Source organism: Dama dama, chromosome 25 (assembly GCF_033118175.1).
Source record: "Dama dama isolate Ldn47 chromosome 25, ASM3311817v1, whole genome shotgun sequence".
NCBI lineage: Eukaryota > Metazoa > Chordata > Mammalia > Artiodactyla > Cervidae > Dama > Dama dama.
In genome coordinates, this window is record NC_083705.1 from 37010007 (window position 1) to 37033770 (window position 23764).

The 23764-nt window shown below is 35.0% G+C and overlaps 1 protein-coding gene across 1 annotated transcript in view; it reads left to right on the plus strand.

Moving 5' to 3' along the window:
• The window catches only part of HCN1 (hyperpolarization activated cyclic nucleotide gated potassium channel 1), a 436515-nt gene that overhangs the window by 229098 nt on the left and 183653 nt on the right, over positions 1–23764 (plus strand). The window contains exon 3 of the mRNA XM_061129721.1: positions 1354–1515. Coding sequence (XP_060985704.1) covers positions 1354–1515 — 162 coding nt within the window. The remainder of the gene's footprint in view (positions 1–1353; positions 1516–23764) is intronic.

The window sequence follows — 23764 nt, forward strand, 5'->3', positions numbered from 1 at the left end:
AGAAGTCTTGAATTACTCTAGATGATTTTTTGGTTAAGTAAACCATAGTAAAGAAAACCAAATACTTAAGGATAGGTTAAGGCTCACTGATTTCATAGATGATTATTAGATTGAGAGGACCTTGAATTCAACTTATCAAGTATGAATGTGGAAGCACTGTGGAATTACTCTGCTAATTTATGGATATATTCACATAGCACAGTCTAGGATTTGACCTTTTTAAGAGCAGGGTGGATTATGCATTGCTCCTGGGGAAAATATTAAAAAAATTGTACTTCTGGTGGACAATTATGCAAATATTAGGGCAGGATTTGGTATTCTGAATCAACTTATCTTAATCAAATATTCTTCCAGCTATTCTCTCTAGAGTTATTAGACTCCAACTGGACAGAATTCTAGAACTATAATATTATAAAAAAGAATTCAGTGAGTATTTGTAACCAGCTCATTCCTTACCATGAAGTCATATGAACAACATAATGTTCTGATCTGGGCAAATGTAAAGCACAGTAGCCTTCCACTGACTTATTTTGTAGTTTAGTTTGGTGAAAATAATATTAAAGCACTACCTTTAAAACATATTTTGATTATTTTTTATTCTGCTGACTCATAAGTACCACTTAAAACATATTGCTAGTGGGTCAGAATGGTCTTTCTGTTAGCTACAACCCTGGAAATCAAATCAATTTCAAATTCAGATTACTTGGCAAATTATGAATTTTTTAAAAAATTTCCTGTCTTAAAAGACAAAAACAAAAACTTTACACTCTCAAAGTCACAGAAGGTTATAGCTGTAATGTATACAGAAGTAGACGTATAATGTCACATATATGAAACATATGTTACTAGCCAGTGTTATCTCAATAAAAAATAAATATTAAATAAATAACTATCTCAGCAACCGTTCACATGTGAAGTTTATGCTTGCTGAGGTATAGTAATTATAAGAGCTCAACAGACAATCCAGTTGGGCCCAGCCAACTACACACAGTCCTGTATACATCAAAAGTAATACTGCGTACATTATGGTGGTTTTTTTAATCAGATAGATAAATCAGGATGGAGCTACATGGATCTGACTATTTGTAATTAGCTTCTGATATTAGCTGGTGTCAAAATAGCCAAATTTCTGTGTTTCTTCCCATGTTAGATTTTGAGATAGCTCCAAAAAGTGAGATCACTTTAGAAAACACAATGTTAAAGGTCCAAAAGGGAGACAGTTTATGAAATTGACTCTGAGCACCATATAATAGAGTTAGTGTATAAATCTAGCACAGATAGTCTACTGACCTTGGTAGTATTCTTAACTTTTAAAACATTGATTATAAGAATTGATTTTATTTTGGTCAACAGATTTTCCACATGACCTATGATCTTGCCAGCGCTGTGGTGAGAATTTTTAACCTCATTGGCATGATGCTGCTCCTCTGCCACTGGGACGGCTGTCTTCAGTTCCTGGTACCACTGCTGCAGGACTTCCCACCAGATTGCTGGGTGTCTCTAAATGAGATGGTTGTAAGTCATTCATACTACTTTACACTGTGTTTCCCACGTTTTGCCAAAAAAGTTCTAAATATTTATGTTAGAATGATCTAATTATCCTCCTTAACTGGTAAGAGAAAATTTTGCTTCTGTGGATATAAAATCAGATGTTATGTTCCTGTTTCTACAACTAAATTTTATTTACAGGAAATGTTCTGCGGGGGAGGGGGTGGTGGTGGTGGTGTATATGTTATAGCATCTATTTTTAGATCTTACTCGGTGTATATTGAGACATTTTATTTCAAAGGTACACATCCAAATACACACACACAAATCACAGTACTATGTTCTTTTAAATATGCCTGTTACTTAGGATAACTTCTTCTCCCTTTCAACATGATTTTAACATTTACTGTGTTCAAGACATGCAATTTTAGGTGTGGTTAAACATGAAGACATGTTACATGAATATGAATGCAAATGAGATATGTATGACATGCAGTGTTATTTCAGATAGTACTTCCATCTAGTGAAAAGATCATGGAAAAGATAGCCCTTTAAACTTTACCATAGAAAGATGTAAATATAAAATAAAAATCTGTGAAATAGAAGTTTTGATTTCCAAAGTTAAGTGTACTTAGCTTTATTTTAATTTTAAAAGCATACATTTTGATATAAATACATAATTCTGCACTCACAAAGAACTGAAACAATGGTGAATATTTTTAGCATATATATTGACAAAGATTTGCTTTTTAAGTTCTCATATTTTCTTTTTAATAAAGTATTAGTTAACTGTGCATTAGAGTTGCCTTCTCTTATGTTTCACATTTTGTAAGAGGCAAATTTTATGAGACTTTCACAAAACTTTAACTTTGGCATAAATCAAATACCCTCCTCTTTCCCAGACTGTTCTGTTATTAACCATAGTTTATTATTGTGGAAATGACATTGACATCTTAATATACATTTTTATCTCCTAATAACTGAAGCTCAGGCTTTGTGTTTGAAGGCTAGAGGGGTTTATAGCCTATGTTAAGAAGAATGTCTTTTCTTCTATCCTTTGTGGTTTATTCCTATGTGTTTTCCTCCATACTTTCTTCCCTCCCTTCCTTGCTCCATTCTTTATTCTTTTCACTCTTTTCTTTGAGACTTAGTTTTCACCTGGATCTGTCCTTCATTTCATTTATACTGGCTTAAAGGTTTCTGCCTCACAGAAGCCTTCCCTCACCACCCTAATATATTACTCAATTGGTTTATATTTTATCTTTAAAGAATTTAACAGCAGACACACACACACACACACACACACATGGGCCCGCACACACACACAAACACACATACATTTGTCACTTATTATTTTTCTGTTTTCCCCACTGGAATGTAAATGCCAATGCCATTAGGTCAACAAATTTGTCTGGATTTTGTTCTATACTTTATTTCTGGTGCCTTGAACAGACCAGACACAATAATTTGTTGTAACCTAACTACTTATCATCAAAATTTTGAGAAATGTTCTAGATGGAACTTCTGATATCTAAAAATAAATCAAGGAGTTTGATCAACTCACTTTTTAAATCTATGTATTCTCATTGATTATAGATGTCACTTTTCTTATCACTGAAGAAGCAAAACATAAACACAATACAAAGATATTAGGGGTGAAGAAAAAAAACAGAAGCTCATATAAACTCACTACTGACTGAGTGAATAGTTATAAAAAGCACTAAATAACACTGCTGCCAAAATATGATTCATCATTGGTGCCAACTATTATTTAAGTTTGCAAATAATTTTTATTTTAAATTCTCTCTAGGTATCTTCCAAAAATAGCAGTTGTCATTATTAAAAGAGTAAAGGGATTATTTTTAGGTATCCATAAATGGAATATAATTGTATAATTATAATGATAGGAAATATACTACTTAATATGTGTAGTGCTAAGCACATTTAATGAAGAAAAATTGTAACATCTTACTCATTTTTCTTTAAATACCACTGGATGTACTGGTTTGGTTCTGTGTGTGTATTTAATCTATCAAAGTCAAACTTGTTACATTATAATGTTGAACAAAATATCTTTCCTGGGACATCCTTGGTGGCCCATTGGCTAAGACGCTGAGCTTTTAATGTCAGAGGTCTGGGTTCTATCGCTTGTCAGGGAACTAGATCCCACATGCTGCAAGTAAACCCAATGCAGCCAAATAAATAAATTATTAAAATTTGAAAAATCCTCTCCTTCATTTGCAATTTGCCTCTTCTAGTTTTTTTTTTTTTTTCTTTTTGGCTACACTTTTGCTTATAAAATTGGCTCCTGTTTTCTTTCACATTTATTTAATATTTTTCCATGTTTAACTCTAATGTAGAGCATAGAAAATAAGTCTTATGTTCAACTATAAAGATGATAAATTTTTCTATATTATGAATATAAATGATATAAAGAGATAGCAACCATAAAAGATAATCCTTAGTCAATAGGGAATCTCAACAGTGTCATTTGACCTTGAAGATATGAAAGATAATGCTATGAAAGTGCTACACTCAATATGCCAGTAAATTTGGAAAATTCAACAGTGGCCTCAGGACTGGAAAAGGTCAGTTTTCATTCCAGTTCCAAAGAAGGGCAAAGTTAAAGAATGTTCAAACAACTGCACAATTGCACTCATTTCACATGCTAGCAAAGTAATGCGTGAAATTCTCCAAGTTAGGCTTCAACAGTAGGTGAAACAAGAACTGCCAGATGTTCAAACTGGATTTAGAAAAGGCAGAGGAACCAGAGATCCATTGGATCATCAAAGAAACAAGAGAGTTCCAGAAAAATACGTACTTCTACTTCCTTGACTACTCCAAAGCCTTTGACTGTGTGGATCACAACAAACTGTGGAAAATCCTTACAGAGATGGGAATACCAGACCACTTGACCTGCCTCCTGAGAAATCTTTATGCAGGTCAAGAAGCAATAGTTAGAACTGGACATGGAACAACAGACTGGTTGCAAATTGGGAAAGGAGGACATCAAGGCTATATATTGTCACCCTGCTTATTTAACTTACATGCAGAGTACATTGTGCAAAATGCTGCACTAGATGAAGCACAAGCTGGAATCAAAATTGCTGGAAGAAATACCAATAATCTCAGATATGCAGTTGATACCATGCTTATGGCAGAAAGAGAAGAACTAAAGAGCCTCTCAATGAAAGTGAAATAAGAGAGTGAAAAAGCTGGCTTAAAATTCAACATTTAAAAAGCTAAGATCATGACATCTGGTCCCATAAGTTCATGGCAAATAGATGGGGAAAAAAATGGAAACGGTGAGAGACTTTATTTTTTGGGCTCCAAAATTACTGCAGATGGTGACTGCAGCCATGAAATTAAAAGACACTCGCTCCTTGGAAGAAAAGCTGTGAGAAACATAGCATATTAAAAAACAGAGACATTACTTTGCTGACAAAGGTTCATATAGTCAAAGCTATGGTTTTTCTAGTAGTCGTGTATGGATGTGAGAGCTGGAGCACAAAGAAGACTGAGTGCTGAAGAACTGATGCTTTTGAACTGTGGTGTTGGAGAAGACTCTTGAGAGTCCGTTGGACTGCAAGGAGATCTAACCAGCCAAATCTAAATGAAATCAACTTTGAATATTCATTGGAAGGACTGATACTGAAGCTGAAGCTCCAATACTTTGACCGCCTGATGCAAAGAGCCAACTCATTAGAAAAGTCCCCGATGCTGAGAAAGATTGAAAGCAGGAGGAGAAGGGGACAACAGAGGATGAGATGGCTTGATGGCATCACTGGCTTAATAGACATGAGTTTGAGCAAGCTCTGGGAGATGGTTAAGGACAGGGAAGCCTGTTGTGCTGCAGTCCATGGGGTCACGAAGGATCGGACATGACTGAGAAGCTGAACAACAATGTTAAAGTTCTCGAAAAACTTTCATCCATCTCAACAAAACAAAGAAAAGTATATTTACATACAAAGAAAGTTATAAAGAAGTGAGAAGCCATTATAAGAAAAAAGCGCCCTATGTCTACATTATCATGCTTATAGTATACATGCTTATAGTATACAAGCCCTAGCACTTTGAGAAATGCTATCTTATTTATTTCTTGCAGCATAAGAATGAAGTAAACATTGTTCTCCATTTTGCAGTTCAGAAAACTGAAATCTTTAGTGGTTAAACCAATTAATCATTCTCACACCTTTAGTAGATTGTACAATCAAGGTTAGGCTGCATATCTATTTGACTCTGTAATTTCTGTTCTAAACCACGTTTTAATACCTTATGGTATATAGATTATAGAAAACAGGGAAGAGAAATTCCAAGGAAAAGAGACCTATAGTCACAGCATGCCAATTAAAGTGAAAAGTCATTTATAAATCAGAGTATTTGAACTCTGACACTAAAAAGTGGCAAGACTGATAAGAGGCATAGCTGTAGAAAAACAGAAGTTAAATTGCGAAGGCCAAAAGTGAGAAACCAGATTAGGAGGATGCAAGACATGACTGATACTAGTCATTTTGGGGTCTGGGATTAACAGCTGTGCTTTAACATTTGACATTGGTACTAAACAATTTAAGATAATGATTATGTAGAATGTTGAGTGAATTCCTTATATCTTCTTTCTTTTCCATGTCATGTTCTTAAATGAATTATATTTTAAATACTATTTTGAATCCTCCTTAGCCACTTTTGCATTTATATCTATGTTCTTATTTACATATGTATAATGCATATGTATTAAGTCTTGCTTAAACACATAAACATGTATTAATATATCTGTACCCTTCTCTACATATATATTTAAATCTTCCTTAATGATGTTTGCAGGCTTCCCACGTGGCTCAATGGTAAGAATCTGCCTGCCAAACAGGAGATGTGGGTTGGATCCCTGGGTCTGGAATATCTCCTAGAGAAGGAAATGGAAAAGGAAACCCACTTCAGTGTTTTTGCATGGGAAATCCCATGGACAGAAGAGCCTAGAAGTTACAGTCCATGGGGTCACAAAAGAGTCGGATAAGACTTAGTGAATCAACACAACAAATGATGTTTGCATTTTAATTTATATCCTTATTTATACATCTCTAGCTACTTATCCATATGTGCTGTGATGAGAAATTCAGAGGCACTGCCATAACTATACTACATCCCTAACTGGTAATTTGTTCAGTAAATTTATTGTTACATTAATTTCTTTTAGCCAGTTCCTTTCCAGTCCTTATAAATTCCACTAAAATTATTCCTTAAATGCTATTTTTTAAAAAGCCAACTGCTAAGCATCCAGGGCTACTTGAACTGATGAGGTAAGAGATACTGACTTACAAAAACCAACCTGAACAGGGATTAATCTTGCTGCTCATTTGTAATATTTGCTTTTGTTTCATTCAAGAAATTATTTTTGCTTGAATCAAACAAAAATGTTTGATTTTTGTCTGGATGAAGATCTTAGATTTGCCAGGTACTTAATGTTTGATAAGATTAATTTTGAAAATCTTGTCATTCCCATGGTACTTTGTGACTATGTTTTAGGTATCAGTTATACTAATATTGTAACAGTTGATTTTTAAAGGGATCAGAGGCAATGGGTTTTGGGGTTAAAATATGAAATATTATAAAATATTTATTTGAGAATCTAATGAAGAAAATAAAAAATACAATACATTTGAACTTGCATATTAATCATGACATAATTTAGGAAATGATTTTACAGAATAAACAAGAATTTGCAGCTAAGAAATACATTCTTAGAGCAATGTTTCTCTAAAATCTTAAGGTTTAATCTCAGAGAGTATACAGGTTTTCTCCTAGCAATCTTGTAAATAAATATATGGATACATGTTGGCAACAGTTTGAAATGTTTCAGTATTAACATATTACCAGTTTAGTATTGCCTGCCCTAAATCAACCTCTAGATTTACTTTTGTGGTTGAAGTGAATTGTGTCATGAGTTGCTATATATAATAATTATAGCATATAGGTTTAATAAGTAAATGATCCATTTATAGTGGGTGAAGGCTAAATGACATAAAATTAGACATTATACAGATTCATCACCATAGACAAAATGGAGAATTAGGTTTGAAGACTAAGTCACTAATCACAAGACACATAATTTATATATTAAACTACATACTCTAGAAAAGCTAGTGTTATAATTGGTTTTTAGTTGTTAAGTCCTATCCGGGTAGCCTTTCCCTTCTTCAGGGGATCTTCCCAACTCAGGGATCAAACACAGGTCTCCTGCATTATGGGCAGATTCTTTACCAGCTGAACCACACGGGAAGCCCAAGAATACTGGAGTGGGTAGCCTGTCCCTTCTCCAGCGGATCTTCCCAACCCAGGAAGAGAACCAGGGTTTCCTGCTTTTCAGGCGGATTCTTTACCAACTGAGCTATCAGGGACCCCTTTAAACTACATACTGTAGAAAAACCAGTGCTCTAATTGTTGCTGTTTAATTACTAAGTCCTGTCTGACTCTTTTGTGACCCGATAGACTATAGGCCACCAGGCTCCTCTCTCCATGGAATTTCCCTGGCAAGAATACTGGAGTGGGTTGCCATTTTCTTCTCCAGGAAAAGTTCCCCACCCAGGGATCGAACTCACATCTCCTGCATCACAGATGCATTCTCTTCCACCGAGCCACCAGGGAAGCCCAGTGATATGTAATAGTCAGCACTATATTTACCTTGTATACAACTATTAGGGTACAGAAAAATAAAAATCATCCATCACAATAAATTTAAATTGCACTTATTAACTTTTTTAAAACATTTTTACAAGAACTTTAAGGACAAGAAACTTATATCTAGTTTTTATACTTGTATTTGAGTAATAATCATAATCAAAATGATTTAAGCCAACTCAAAAATCATTCCTTATAATACTTTGTTTTGTTATTTGAGGGAGTCTGTATTATTTCATTTTGAGAGATGCTGTTCTAAAGGACAAGCAATATGCTTCTGAGTATCTGTGTACCCCACATGTCCTATACCCATCCTGTGCATATTGCTAAGTAAATATTAATTATTTATAACCAAACAGGAAATTAACAACAGCATTTGAAAAGTGTGTGTAAAGGAGTCTATTTTGCATTTTGAATGTTATTCCTTGGCGTTTGTATTATATAATAATTTGTACATCAAATTATTTCTTAAAAGATAAGTACTCACTTGACCAATTTGTGGGCAATATAATGTACTCAAAAGTCATACAATCCAAATCAATGACCTTTTAGTGCCTTTCATAGCTATATAAATAACAATGCCTTCAGAGAAAAATTAGGATGCACGAACAATATTAAGATTATAAGAGGCAAAAAAGAGATATAAAGTGTCTGAAAGAGTCTAATTAATAAAATTTATGTGGAGAAAATATGAGATTTGATTGAAAAATTATAATTACTTAAAAATTTTATTTTCATTTGAAATAATATGGGACACAGTACAAGAACCAAGAAGCCACACACTGTGCATATTTGCCCGCTCCCTTCCAATTGGGTGGAACCCTTTGGGAGGGATGGTCCCTAGACATTGAGTGACAGCGTCATTGTTCTTCAGTTGTTCCAACTCTTTGCAACCCCATGGACTACAACACACCAGCCTTCCCTGTCCTTCACTGTCTCCTGGAGTTTGCTCAAACTCGTGTCCATTGAGTTGATGATGACATTCAACCATCTCATTCCCTATCACCCCCTTCCCCTCCTACCTTCAATCTTTGCAGTATCAGTAAATTCCAGTGAGTTGGTTCTTCATTTCAGGTTGCCAAAGTATTGAAGCTTCAGCTCCATCATCAGCATCAGTCCTTCCAATGACTATTCAGGATTGATTTCCTTTGAGCCAGGAACCTTCAACAAAGTGTGGGGATTGAGGCTTTTCAGTCACTTCTAGCTCAAAAATTGTAGTAGTCAAAATAAATACGTGCTTAGGGGCTACAGTGGAAACAGCTGTTTTTTAATTTTAAGAGAATAATTTGAAAAAATAAGGAATACATATTATTCATATGCAAGCCCCCATATATAAGTTAATATTGAAACAGCATGAGTATATTATTATCTCTTGATATTCTAGCAAATGTATAAAGATAAAATTAAAATAGATTCACATTTTGTTTTGCAAAGGCCATAAAAGTAATTAGACGGTGATTGATTGAAATAATATAACTAAGAAATGAAACTAAACATCTCAATTAAAAATATATTTATCCTCTCGAGGTCTAGCAGTGTATTTTAGATTTGAATTCTATAAATTAGAAATTATATTATTAGGTTACTGATTTTTTTTTCTAAAACAAGATGTGCTGCCTTAACAGAGTTTTTTAAAGTCCTATCAAAAGTTACCTAATTTGCTGACAAGTCACTATGTAGCTTTACTGAAAAAAAAAAAAAAAACAACATTCATAGCTCTAATGAGTTATAATAACAAAGTAGGTCAGCAGACTGCTGAGTGCTCTGATTCTCCTTTGCCATCCTCATTCTGCCTATTAGGAAAGCCAGCCTGGTGACTCTTCCCTATTTTATGGAAAGACAGGCTCGTCACAGAAGTGAAATAATTCACATGCTGTCTTCTTCCTTGTCAGATGTGTATTCTTTTATTGGAACCAACATATGGAAATAACTTATAATGTGATGTATTATTTTCAAATGCAATGTACATTTTAGAAAATTTTTAGTATGAATTATAGTCCCCTAGTAGAAAAGAATAAAGGATATTACTTAAATTATATATTAGCTATGACTATAGTAAGATGTGATAGTTGCTCAGTTATGTCCAACTCTTTGCAACCCCATGGACTGTAGTCCACCAGACTCCTCTGTCCATGGATTTCTCCAGGCAAGAATACCGGAATGAGTAGCCATTCCCTTCTTCAGGGGATATTCCTGATCCAGGGATTGACTCCGGGTTTCTGGCATTGCAGGCAAATTTTTTACCTTCTGAGCCACCAGGGATGTCAAGATGCCTCAGTGATGACAAATCCAATCTGTAAGTTCCAAAATTTTTTTCTTAGATAGACTAGATTTTAAATTTTGAATGACCAATGGCTAGGTGAAGCACCATTTATGAAATTAACTTATCTAACAAGTGATACCTATTAAAATTGGAAAATATCTTACTGTTCAGTATTTTCTCCAAGAAGATTAATTTACTAACCTTTATTCTCCATCTCTATCTATTATATTTGTATGAATACTGTGGAGACTTTCACAGATGAAATGTAATAGTACACGTAACACATCATCTCATTTTTCTGAATAAAAGGAAAAAACATTCATTCCTGTTTTGCAGATGAATAGTCTAACTGAGAGAATTGTTATTAGGTTTATATGAAGCCAGAAGCAGACAGTATGAGAGCTGAGGTATGGGCACTGATGTATGACAGTATGGGAGCTGATCAGATTTTTCCCTTGAATTAATACTGAACTTACCATAGCATCTTATTTATCTCACTTCATGGGCCCAAAAGAGCTTCATCCATTATTAATTGTCAATTCAGGTTTGAAGAAAACAACTATAAATCGATTGCACCGGTGGGAGACCTCGGAATATATATGAAAATATTTGAGAAACTCATTGCATTTTGTTTGTGTCTGTTGGTTTTTAAGGTGTATTGTTTTACTACTTTCATAAAGCTAAAAGAATCTGGCAAAGAAAGACATTTTAACTCCCCATTTATTCTGACTTCCTCATTTACCAAAGTTTTACATGACATGAAGAAAGCCATGTGATATGTGAAGGATATAAAAAAACAACAGTGGGAACATTTTCTGAGTGTTAGAATGAACAATTTCATAGTCCCACTATATACTCCATTATTTCTGAGAAGTATTGTCTTATTTTTAAAGATGCAGTATATTCTGGAAATGAGTAGTCCCTATGAAAAATTGAATTTGGCTTGTGAATCTTTAGTTTATTTCAGTTATATATATTCTTACAGTATGCCAAAAATCATAGGCATTTTGTCAAATAAGATATTAAGAATTTGTGCTAGAATCATTGGCTGGTCTTCTTTATGTTTTGGGACTATAAAGATGGGTGCAGTGTAATCAGCACTTAAATACTTTTCCAGGACTACCAGCCAGGAGCCTCAGAATCATTGCTCCAACAAAGTGAGTTAATTAACACCTGGCTCAACTCTACAACCTGCTGACTCATACTCCATGCATAGAGTTGTAAGCACATTCATCTCTGGATTGCAACCATTTATCCTAACTGAATAGGTCTGATAATGATGAAAAATCACATAGGAAGATTTGAGAATTCACTACCACATCTTTGTAATTTATAAAAAGATATATAACAACAACAACAACAACAAAAAATATATATATATAACAACAAACCATCTTATAGTCTGTATAATCCAGTAGCGTTTTCCAGAGTGTAACATGAAGTCAACAGAATTTTTCTTTAAATACATTCTAAAGATAGAAGTAAATTGATTATATCTATTTATGCTACCCACCAAAGCAATTGATTTATATACACAGAACATTTTGTGCTAGCCTTTGCCATTGTGGTCAAGGTGATAATCTAAGATCCTGACTCATACAAGTTTGGAAAGACCTTCTAGTAAAAAAATAGTAATAATAATTTCAGTTGTATAATATGAGGATGTAATTCAGTTTCACCATTTTAATTAGTTCTGAACTATGTTTTTGTCCTTTAGATGGTTTTTAAATTTATGTATTTGTTCTAAGGTCAGCTATTGATCCATATTTTAAAAAATATTTAGATACAATTATAACATGATTGGGAAAAATACCACTTCAGGTGGTACCCATTACCAGCTCACTACTACTCCCAAGCTAAAAGTAAAGCATTAATACTCCATTAAATGATTACATTCTGTCTAGCACTTTTGTAATTATGCTCTCAATTGGGTTGTCGATTCTTAAGGAAGAAGAAAAAGCAAAAAGAAATTTGGCAGAAATATGTAATCAGTAAATCAAGTTAAAGTTGATATTATTCTATAGCAATTATGAAAGTCATTCTCCTGAGGATAACATTCCATTTCACTCATGGAGATTATATTTTGTCTCTAAGTTTTTGTTATTATTTTACCAGGAAGTCAGAAGTTTTTTTTAAAAAAATAGCTCTTTAGAAAAGTTTGGAAAAGATTCCATACATTAATTTTTATATAACGAGCTATATAAACAAGAAAATCTTATAGATGATAGATCTGAATGCCATTTGTATACAAAAACTTATGAGAATGACTTTCTAATGTCTTCTAATGTATTTCTCTATCATTTAATTTGTATCATAATGCATTGTGTGAACAAATTATAGTGGTTTAGTGTTCTCTAAAAATTAATTAATTAAGAAAGAAAGAAATAAAAGCCAAAGAATTGATGGTTTTGAACTATGCCATTGGAGAAGACTTGAGAATCCCTTGGAGTGCAAGGAGATCAAACCAGTCAACTCTAAAGGAACTAAGTCATGAATTCATTGAAAAGACTAATGCTGAAGCTGAAGCTCCAATACTTTGGCCACATGATATGAAGAACTGATTCACTGGAAAAGACCCTGATGCTGGGAAAGATTGAAAGCAAGAGGAGAAGGGGATGACAGAGGATGAGATGGTTGGATGGCATCACCGACTCAATGGACTTGAGTTTGAGTAAGCTCCAGGAGTTGTTAATGGACAAGGAGGCCTGGCGTGCTGTACTCCATAGGGTCACAAAAAGTCGGACATGACTGAGCAACTGAACTGAACTGAACTAAGAAAATTAAATGATCACAAAATTTGAAAGAGAAAGAGGAAGCTAAACCCATTATTTTGTTGTTGTTTAGTCATTAAGCCATGTCAAACTCTTGTGACCCCATGGACTGTAGCCCACTATTGCCCCTCTGTCCATGGAATTTTCCATGCAAGAATACCAAAGTCAGCTGCTATTTCATTCTCCAGGGGATCTTCCTGACCAGGGATCAAACCCATGTCTCCTGTATGGATAGGTGGATTCTTTACCACTGAGCCACCAGAGCAGCCCAACCCTTTATTTTACATGAGAATAAAACATACAAAATAGAAGTAGGAGATAAGAAGCAAATAGCTAAAGCAGTAAAACATAGATTACCTTTTCTCTTTTGGGCTTTCCGTTCACCACTGAGGCCATCTGCCATTGTCACTAGATGTCTTTGAAGCCTGTTCTTAGTCAAAGGAAAGGAAATGTATGCCTTTATCATCAGCAGCTGTTGTTTAAGATAACTGGTTTCTTTTGCTGATATAGTCTGATTAAGATCTTTTATTTCTCATCTAGTAAGTAAACAATATGTTTATAGGCATATTTCTACCAACTTCTTTCTAATAAAGTATTATAAGAGTTACAACTTGTATACGGTATCTAACATTTAGTATATGCAATCAAATATTATTATTATTTGGTTCTTTATGCATCTGTTGGTTTTGTGACATTCATTCACAACCATGCTCAGCAAATTGTCTATATTCAGTGATGAATAAAGAGCTGGTTAATTGCAGTGTCCTAGCCTGCAGTACTTCTTTACCTTTTAAAGATACTTTTACATGCAATAAGCAATGTTATGAATATATTATGACTAAAGAAGGAGACATTGAGAAGATCTGTCAAAGTTCATGCAGAAAGTTGAGACAGAATAAGATCTAAGGCAGCAGGATCCTGACTTGCACTCGCCCTTGATTTTCATTAATGTATGAATGAAGACTGGCTGAAAACTTTGAAGAAATCATATGTCCAGATGATTCAGTAAAATAAATTCCTGTCCCAGGACCTCTCTAAAGGAATTAGTTTGAAGGATATAAGTAAAACATATGGGCTTGGATTTTGAATATTCTAATGCATAAACATGGGCATAATGATGCAAATTCTAAAATATTATCAGGTTTGGACTAAGATTTGCAGTTGAATTTTTTTTTTAATATGAATTTCACCCAATTGGAATTGGAATAGACCGTGTGTCAGGTATGTGCCCATCTACTGGAAATGTAGTGTGTTAGAGAAGATTGAAACAAAGAGGTACAGAGAAAACATTAATAAAATGGTATTGTTAAAGGATATACTAGAAGGTACTGAACTAGTTAAATGGAGGTGGGTTTGTGGCAAATCACAGCACTGGGAAAGGATATCAGTGCTGGAGGTACACACTTACTCTCCATAAAGCAGAATAATGACAAATTCTTGGCTTACCTAATGGACAAAATCATTTTGCAAAGCATAATAAAAGTGATGAAAGTTTACTTTAAAATTGTTGGTTAAGGCGAAGTGATAAGAATCTGAAAGGAAGAATGCAAGTAATCTTGAACTAACTATGAGAAATGGTATGATTGTAAAGTGGCTAAGCATGCTTAAGCTCTGGAAATAGATTGATTAGATTCATCTTTTGGTTCTCTCATACTTAGCTTGTGACCTTGGAAAAGAGATTTAGCCTATTTGTACCTTGGTTTTCTCATCTGTAATGTGGGAATTACAGGAGAAGGAAACGTGGGGGTTATTGGAGAGGGAAATGGCAACCCACTCCAGTATTCTTGCCTGCAAAATTCCGTGAACATAGGAGCCTGGAGAGCTACAGTCCAGGGTGTCACAAAAAGTCGGACGTGACTGAGCACACACACAATATGGGGATGGCGATTATATTTACTTCACAGAGTTTGAAGTGAATGAAGGAACTTATACGTGCCAAATATTTAGAACAGTTCTTTTTACGTTTCACAGCTCAGTACACAGTATTTATAGTTGTAGTTGCATGTGAACTAGAGTCGATTTTCTTTCTATAAATTTATATATAATCCTCCCATTAAAAAAAAAAGGATGATATGAAAGCTTGAAGTAGAAGCTGATATACCATATACCTAGAAATATTAAATGGCATGGAAAGAAAAATGTTTGTAATACATAAGACTGGGTAAAGAAAAAAACAAAAAGGATCTGAGTAATACCTTGCTTTTGTTTTCCTACCACCTACAGAAATACTAAGGAAAGTGGTTTGAACCTGCAATGATAACTGTAAATAAAATTTAAAATAAGAGAAACACTAATGACATTTATTAATACTTGGACCAAAGACCAGGAAATAGATGTCCCCTTCACCTGGGATTCATGGAATGGTAATATTAATAAATGACAAAATATGGAACATTTTCAGTTCAGTTCAGTCACTCAGTCATGTCCGACTTGTTGCAGCCCCATGGACTGCAGCACGCCAAGCTTCCCTGTCCATCATCGACTCCCGAGTTTACCCAAACTCATGTCCGTTGAGTCGGTGATGCCATCCAACCATCTCATCCTCTGTCGTCCCCTTCTCCTCCCACCTTCAATCTTTCCCAGCATCAGGGTCTTTCCCAGTCAACTCAGTTCTTCGCATCAGATGGCCAAAGTATTAGAGTTTCAGCTTCAACATCAGTCCTTCCAATGAACACTCAGAGCTGATCTCCTTTAGGATGGACTGGTTGGATCTCCTTGCAGTCCAAGGGACTCTCAAGAGTCTTCCCCAACACCACAGTTCAAAAGCATCCATTCTTTGGTACTGAGCTTTCTTTATAGTCCAACTCTCACATCCATACATGACCACTGGAAAAACCATAGCCTTGACTAGACGGACCTTTGTTGGCAAAGTAATGTCTCTGCTTTTTAATATGCTGTCTAGATTGGTCATAATTTTACAGTAGTCATGCATGGGATGTTTTCAATTTTGTTTAATAATTCAGTTTGTGGAGGAAAGTATTTTACACTGAATAGATGGAGTACACTAGGAAAATTGAACTCCAAGTCAATACTTTGGCACTCCACATGGACTGGACCCATGATCCATGTGAATTGCTCCTTAAAATGGTGATATATTTGAGAAGAAATGATGGACTGATTGAATAGGTTTTTTTCATAAACCACAAAATGGGCAAAGCACTGATTACCCATGGTATATGTAAATAATGTGTGAATTGAGAAAGAGAATGCAGAAAAATGCTGCTAAAGACAGCCTGATGTTTCAGTGATTAAGAATTCACCTGCCAAAGCAGGAGACACAGGAGATGCTAGTTTGATCTTTGGGTCAGGAAGATCCCCTGGAGAAGAAAATGGCAACCCACTTCAGTATTCTTGCCTGGGAAATCCCGTGGACAGAAGAGCCTCACAGGCTACAGCCCATGGGGTCCCAAAAGAGTTGGACACGACTTAGCAACTAAACAACAATAACAACAATATTTCATGTTAATTTCAAGTAAAACTCCGCACTAAATTATAAAATAAATTGTTTGTGAGCACTGAGAAAAGGTTATGTTTGGTTAGAGAAACATTTAATGAAAGCAAGTCATAATAACACAGACTTTTTCTCATTTTTCTTCTTTTGTATGTATGATATATAAAAGAAAAAAAAAAAAAAACGGTTTCTTGAAAACATTGCTAAGGACATATGAAAGTCCACTCTTTGCTCTTTGAGATGGGCTTTAGACTGGTATATACAGTTTGTATAGCATTTTCTGCAAGTTTTCTGTCATGTTCTTCATGACATTTTATGAAATATTTTGATTAACAAAAATAGAATTGGACAGGGCATGTTTTCTGCTCTCATACACTAAAATGCAGATTAATAGCTTGATGTCAATATAGAAAATGTTTAGTGGATGTCTGTAAGATATGAAGTCTTTTTAACATATTGATGTGATCCGAGGTGTTTTCAGCATATTAGCAATAGCCTGGTTGAAGCCTCCAAAGATGCAGCCAACACAAAACAAAAAAGAAATGGCTAGTATACAATATTATAGATTACTATTCAAGAAGATCTTGTTATATAGGAAAAAGAACTGAGGCTAATAGAATGGATTCCTTATATGACAAAATATAAGGTCTTATAATAATAATCAAAAAGAGGAAAGGTACAGGAATCAAACATGGCTGAATCAAGGATGTGAAAAATGCATAGGAATTTGATGACTGTAATTTCAGTATGTGTCAATAATTGAGATATTGCCTGTGTTAAATAAATTTAAAAATTCTAACTGACAATAATTTTATAAGAAAAATACTTAATTTAATTTTGGACATCAGATTCTAAGATCTGGTAATTCTATAGGCAATTATTTTCTGACCTGAAGATACACAGTTAATTATCTCTTGGAAATGTAAATGCTCACTGGTTATCTACTTTTATACCTGAAATTACACTTTTAAAACTAATTTTGATCCATTTATAAGTTCATTTGTATGTAAGATAAATTAAGGACATCATGACACATTAATAATTAACTTTGATTTTTTTCAGTAACCACTTTTCTCAGATAACTCACTTGATTATTTAGCAGAGTATTTTGGTATTAAGAAAGCATTAAAGCCCACTTACATATTGTAAAAACCTAGTGAGAGTGCAGATCAGAAATGGAATTACATAAAAATGAACAAAGGAGAGTTCATTATTTTTACAGTATCTTTTCAATTATTAATATGTAAACAGGAAATAAAGGCTTCTTGTTGTGCAGTGTTTTTCTTTGTAGTGCATCACTCACTGTGTAGCTGAATTTAGTTCATAAATTACTATCACTCATTTTGACAGATCACTCCGATGAATCCTTGACTGAGAAACTTAGAAGTAATGTGGCTCTGCTTCCACAAACCATTAACATCTTGTCTCATTAGTTCTATTTTCCTTTATTACTTGTAATATGAAAAATCTCTAAAATTGTAATGAAATATTCCCCTAGATTAAATTAGTCTTTTGCCAGTTTCCATTTGGAGCACAGTCAGAGCAAAAGATTACTTATTAAGTTGCAAGAAAGTCAGAAGCTGTACATTTCACATTTGACTTCACCAAAAATAATGCTATCCCAAATATAATTGTAATGCATCTGCTTGTTGGCTTCATTAATTGTTTTCATCACAACCAAGTTATGGAAAACTGAACTTAAAAGTGTCTTAAAATTGCTTATCTCTTTATTAACAGATAAAAGAGATAATAGATTATAAGTTAACTCCTCTATAAATTTTTCATTTCTGAAATTGCATTTCTTTAGAGAATTCAGAGCAAACACAGGAGAAGGGTTATAAAATAAATAACCAATCAACCAAACACCTGTAATTAAATCCATCAGTATAAATAGAACACAATTAATTAAAGCCTTTATATAGCTTATTTTCACTTATTTCCCAATAATTTGGTCAAGAGTTCAATGGTAAGAGAAAATGGGGATAATATCTGAAAGTTATTTTAAAAAACCATTCTTGACTCCATTGGAATTAATGAAAGTTCAATCCAATTTAGCATATAGTGTCCCATACTACACATCATAGCATGCCACAGTTGAATATACAACATAATCCAAAAAAGTTTGATTATCAAACAGTAATTTAATATATTCTGTAATATTCTGTTTAAAATGATAGGAATAGAAAATAGTTCACCAACTTTAGAAACCAACAATTGCATATTACTATAAGAGTCAACTCTATCCTCGGCTACAAAGAATATAATTAATCTGATTTCAGTATTGACCATCTGGTGATCTCCATGTGTAGAATCTTCTCTTGTGTTGTTAGAGGAGGATGTTTGGTATGAGCAGTGTCCTCTCGGCAAAACTCTTTTATTCTTTGCCCTGCTTCATTCTGTACTCCAAGGCCAAATTTGCCTGTTACTCCAGGTAGCTCTTAACTTCCTACTTTTGCATTTCAGTCCCCTATAATGAAAAGGACCTCTTTTTTGGGTGTTAGTTCTAGAAGGTCTTGTAGGTCCTCATAGAACTGTTCAACTTCAGCCTCTTCAGCATTACTGGTTGGGACATAGACTTAGATTATTGTGATATTGCATGGTTTGCTTAGAAACAAACAGAGATCATTCTGTCATTTTTGAGACTGCATCCAAGTGCTGCATTCCAGATTCTTTCATTGACTGTGGGGGCTACTACATTTCTTCTAAGGGATTCTTTCCCACAGTAGTAGATACAATGATCATCTGAGTTAAATTCACCCATTCCAGTCCATTTTAGTTCACTGATTCCTAAAATGTCAATGTTCACTCTTGCCATCTCCTGTTTGACAACTTCCAATTTACCTTGATTCATGGACCTAACATTCCAGGTTCCTATGCAATGTTGTTCTTTACAACATAGGACTTTACTTTTATCACCAGTAACATCCACAACTGGGTGTTGTTTTTGCTTTGGCTATGTCTCTTCATTCTTTCTGGAGTATTTCTCCACTGTTCTCCAGTAGCATATTGGGCACCTATTGACCTGGGGAGTTCATCTTTCAGTGTCCTATCTTTTTGCCTTTTTATACTGTTCATGGGGTTCTCAAGGCAAGAATACTGAAGTGGCTTCCCATTCCCTTCTCTAGTTGACCACGCTTTGTCAGAAGTCTCCACCATGACCCGCCTGTCTTGGTGGTACTACATGGCATGGCTCATAGTTTCATTGAGTTAGACAAGTCTAACCTTGCCAAACAAGGTAAAAACAAGGGTAAAAACAAGACTGGGAGCTGACTGTGGCTCAGATCATAAACTCCTTATTGCCAAATTCAGACTTAAATTGAAGAAAGTAGTGAAAACCACTAGACCATTCAGGTATGATCTAAATCAAATCCCTTATGATTATAGAGTGGAAGTGACAAATAGATTCAAGGGATTAGATCTGATAGACAGTGTCTGAAGAACTATGGACAGAGGTTCATGACATTGTACAGGAGGCAGTGACCAAGATCATCCCTAAGAAAAAGAAGTGAAAAAGGCAAAATGGTTGTCTGAAGAGACCTTACTAATAGCTGAGAAAAGAAGAGAAGCTAAAGCAAATGAGAAAAGGAAAGATATACCCATTTGAATGCAGAGTTCCAAAGAATAGCAAGGAGAGATAAGAAAGCCTTCCTCAGTGGTCAGTGCAAAGAAATAGAGGAAAACAACAGAATGGGAAAGACTAGAGATCTCTTGAAGAAAATTAGAGATACCAAGAGAACATTTCTTGCAAAGATGGGCACAATAAAGGACAGAAATGGTATGGACCTAACAGAAGCAGTAGATATTATGAAGAGGTGGCAAGAATACACAGAACTATACAGAAAAGATGCTCATGACCCAGATAACCACGATGGTGTGAGCACTCACCTAGAGCCAGACATCCTGGAGTGTGAAGTGACGTGGGCCTTAGAAGCATCACTGTGAACAAAGCTAGTGGAGGTGATGGAATTCCAGTTGAGCTATTTCAAATCCTAAAAGAAGAGACTGTGAAAGTGCTGCACTCAATATGCCAGCAAATTTGGAAAACTCAGTGGTGGCCACAGGACTGGAAATTCCAGTTTGCATTCCAGTCCCAAAGAACGTGAAAAGTGAAGTGAAAGTGAAGTCGCTCATTTGTGCCAAACTCTTTGTGACCCCATGGACTATAGCCTACGAGGTTCCTCCATTCATGGAAATTTCCAGGTAAGAATACTGGAGTGGGCTGCTGTTTCCTTCTTCAGGGGAATCTTCCTGACCCAGGGATTGAACTTGGGTCTCTAGCATTGCAAGCAGATGATTTTACCATCTGAGCCACCACGGAAGCTCCCAACAAAGGCAATGCCAAAGAATGTTCAAACTAACACACATCTGTACTCATCTCACACACTAGTGAAGTAATGCTCAAAATTCTCCAAGGCAGGCTTCAACAGTTTCTGAACCATGAACTTCCAGCTGTCCAAGCTGGATTTAGAAAAGGCAGAGGAACCAGAGATCAAATTGCCACCATCCACTGGATCATCAAAAAAGAAAGAGAATTCCAGAAAAATATCTACTTCTGCCTTATTGATTATGCCAAAGCCTTCGACTGTGTGGATCACAATAAACTGTGGAAAATTATTAAAGAGATGGGAATACCAGACCACCTTATCTTCCTCCTGAGAAATCTGTATTCAGGTCAAGAACCAAGAGTTAGAACTGGACATGGGACCACAAACCGGTTCCAAATTGGGAAAGGAGCACGTCAAGGCTATATATTGTCACTCTGCTTATTTAACTTCTATGCAGAATACATCATGCAAAATGCCAGGCTGGATGAAGCATAAGCTGAAATCAAGATTGCCAGGAGAAATATCAATAACCTCATATATACAGATGACACCACCATTATGGCAGAAAGCAAAGAGGAACTAAAGAGTCTCTTGATGAAAGTGAAAGAAGAGGAGTAGTAAAAAAAGTTGGCTTAACACTAAACATTCAAAAAATTAAGATCATGGCATGCGGTCCCATCACTTCGTGGCAAATAGATGGGGAAACAATGGAAACAGTAAGAGAATTTATTTTGGGGGGCTCCAAAATCACTGCAAATGGTGACTGCAGCCATGAAATTAAAAGACACTTTCTCCTTGGAATAAAAGCTATGATCAAACTAGATAGCATATGAAAAAGCAGAGACATTCCTTTGCCAACAAAGGTCCATCTAGTCAAAGCAATGGTTTTTCCTGTAGTCATGTATGGATGTGAGAGTTGGACTATAAAGAAAGCTGAGTTACAAAGAACGAAGCTTTTTAACTGTGGTGTTGGAGAAGACTCTTGAGAGTCCCTTGGATTGCAAGGAGATCCAACCAGTCCATCCTAAAGGAAATCAGTCCTGAATATTCATTGGATGGACTGATGCTGAACTCCAGTATTTTCGCCACCTGATGCAAAGAACTGAATCATTGGAAACGACCCTGATGCTGGGAAAGCTTGAAGGCGGGAGGATTAGGGGATGACAGAGCATGAGATGGTTGGATGGCATCACCAACTCGATGGACATGAGTTTGAGTCAACTCTGAGAGTTGGTGATTGACATGGAAGCCTGTCATGCTGCAGTCTATGGGGTCACAAAGAGTCACACACGACTATGCAAATGAACTGAACTGAGCTGATAAGAGTCAACTAAATCAATAAATAAGCAGGAATCTTTGCTTTCTAAAAATACAATTTAATAAATGAATTTGCACATAGAAAGTAACAATTGCATAACAACTTAAGGCTATCAAATTAACTTGCAAGCATGTTAAAAATAAATAAAAAGGAAAACACAGTTCCTTTGTAAAGTGTTACCCAGACATTATCTGATCTAATCAAACTGACTTCAAATGAGTCACAAGCTTAAATGTCTATACCAGCCAATCCAATAATATAGATGCCTGTATTAGACCAGGTGTAAAATAAAAAGCAGCCACTCTCCTCTGGTCAACTAGGGAAATCTTACCTTGTTTAAGGAACACAGCTGCTCCTCCATTTCATCTGATAATAATCACATAAAAATTATATCTAGTGTTGCCCAGAATGATCACGGAAAGCTGGATATTCAGATTTTTATGGGAAATGCCATAATCTTTTAGATATAGCAACTAATATACATACAGACACACATACAGACTTGCACACAGATACACACATACACAGCATACCTCATTTTATTTTGCTTCAGTTTATTACATTTTGCATTTTGGTTTTTTTTTTTTTTTTTTTTTTTACAAATTGCAAGTTTGTGGCTGCCCTGTATGGAACAAGTCTATAGGCACCCTTTTTGCAGCTTTATTTGCTCACTTTGTGTCTCTGTGTCACATTTAGGTAATTCTTGCAATATTTCAAACTTTTAAAATTGTCACTATATTTGTTATGGTGATATGATCAGTTATTTTTGATGTTACTATTGCAAAAGGGTTACAGCTCACTCAAGGCTCAGATGATGGTTGGTGCTTTTCAGCAATAAAGTATTTTTTAAATTAAGGTATACACATTTTTTTAGACATAATACTGCACACACTTTATATGTACTGGGAAACAAAATATCCCTATGACTGACTTCATTTTGTGATACTAGATTTATTTCAGTAATTGAAAACCAAGCCCATAACATTGCTGAGGTATGCCTGTAAACACAAAAGATATATATACACACACAAGGATACATGGATATATATGAACTATCTATTATTTAATTATATATATATAATTTTACATAATTATTGTTTTTTGAAAATGATGTGCCAAAAGAAAAAAATACCAACAAGCTTGATTTAGATCCAATAGGCCATGAGTTTCCAGCTTCTGAAATTAATCATTTAGTTCATAGAGTTAAAACTAGAATTATAGGCTTCCTGCCTGCCTTCATTGGCCTTTTCTTTGCAGACTCAGGCCCTAATAGAATTTCTCCTCTCTACTCCATTTACAAAAGGGAAAAAAAAAATCAGTTAATGTAAAAGGGCCCTGAGGAACATGGGAGAAAGGGAATTTGACCACATTAGTGACTCAGCCTTATGGTAGTGATAAAATCAAAAACATATCCAGCATCTTAAATTTATCACTAGAGATGTTTTTCAGTTTTAAGTATAAAGTGTCTTGGCTGGA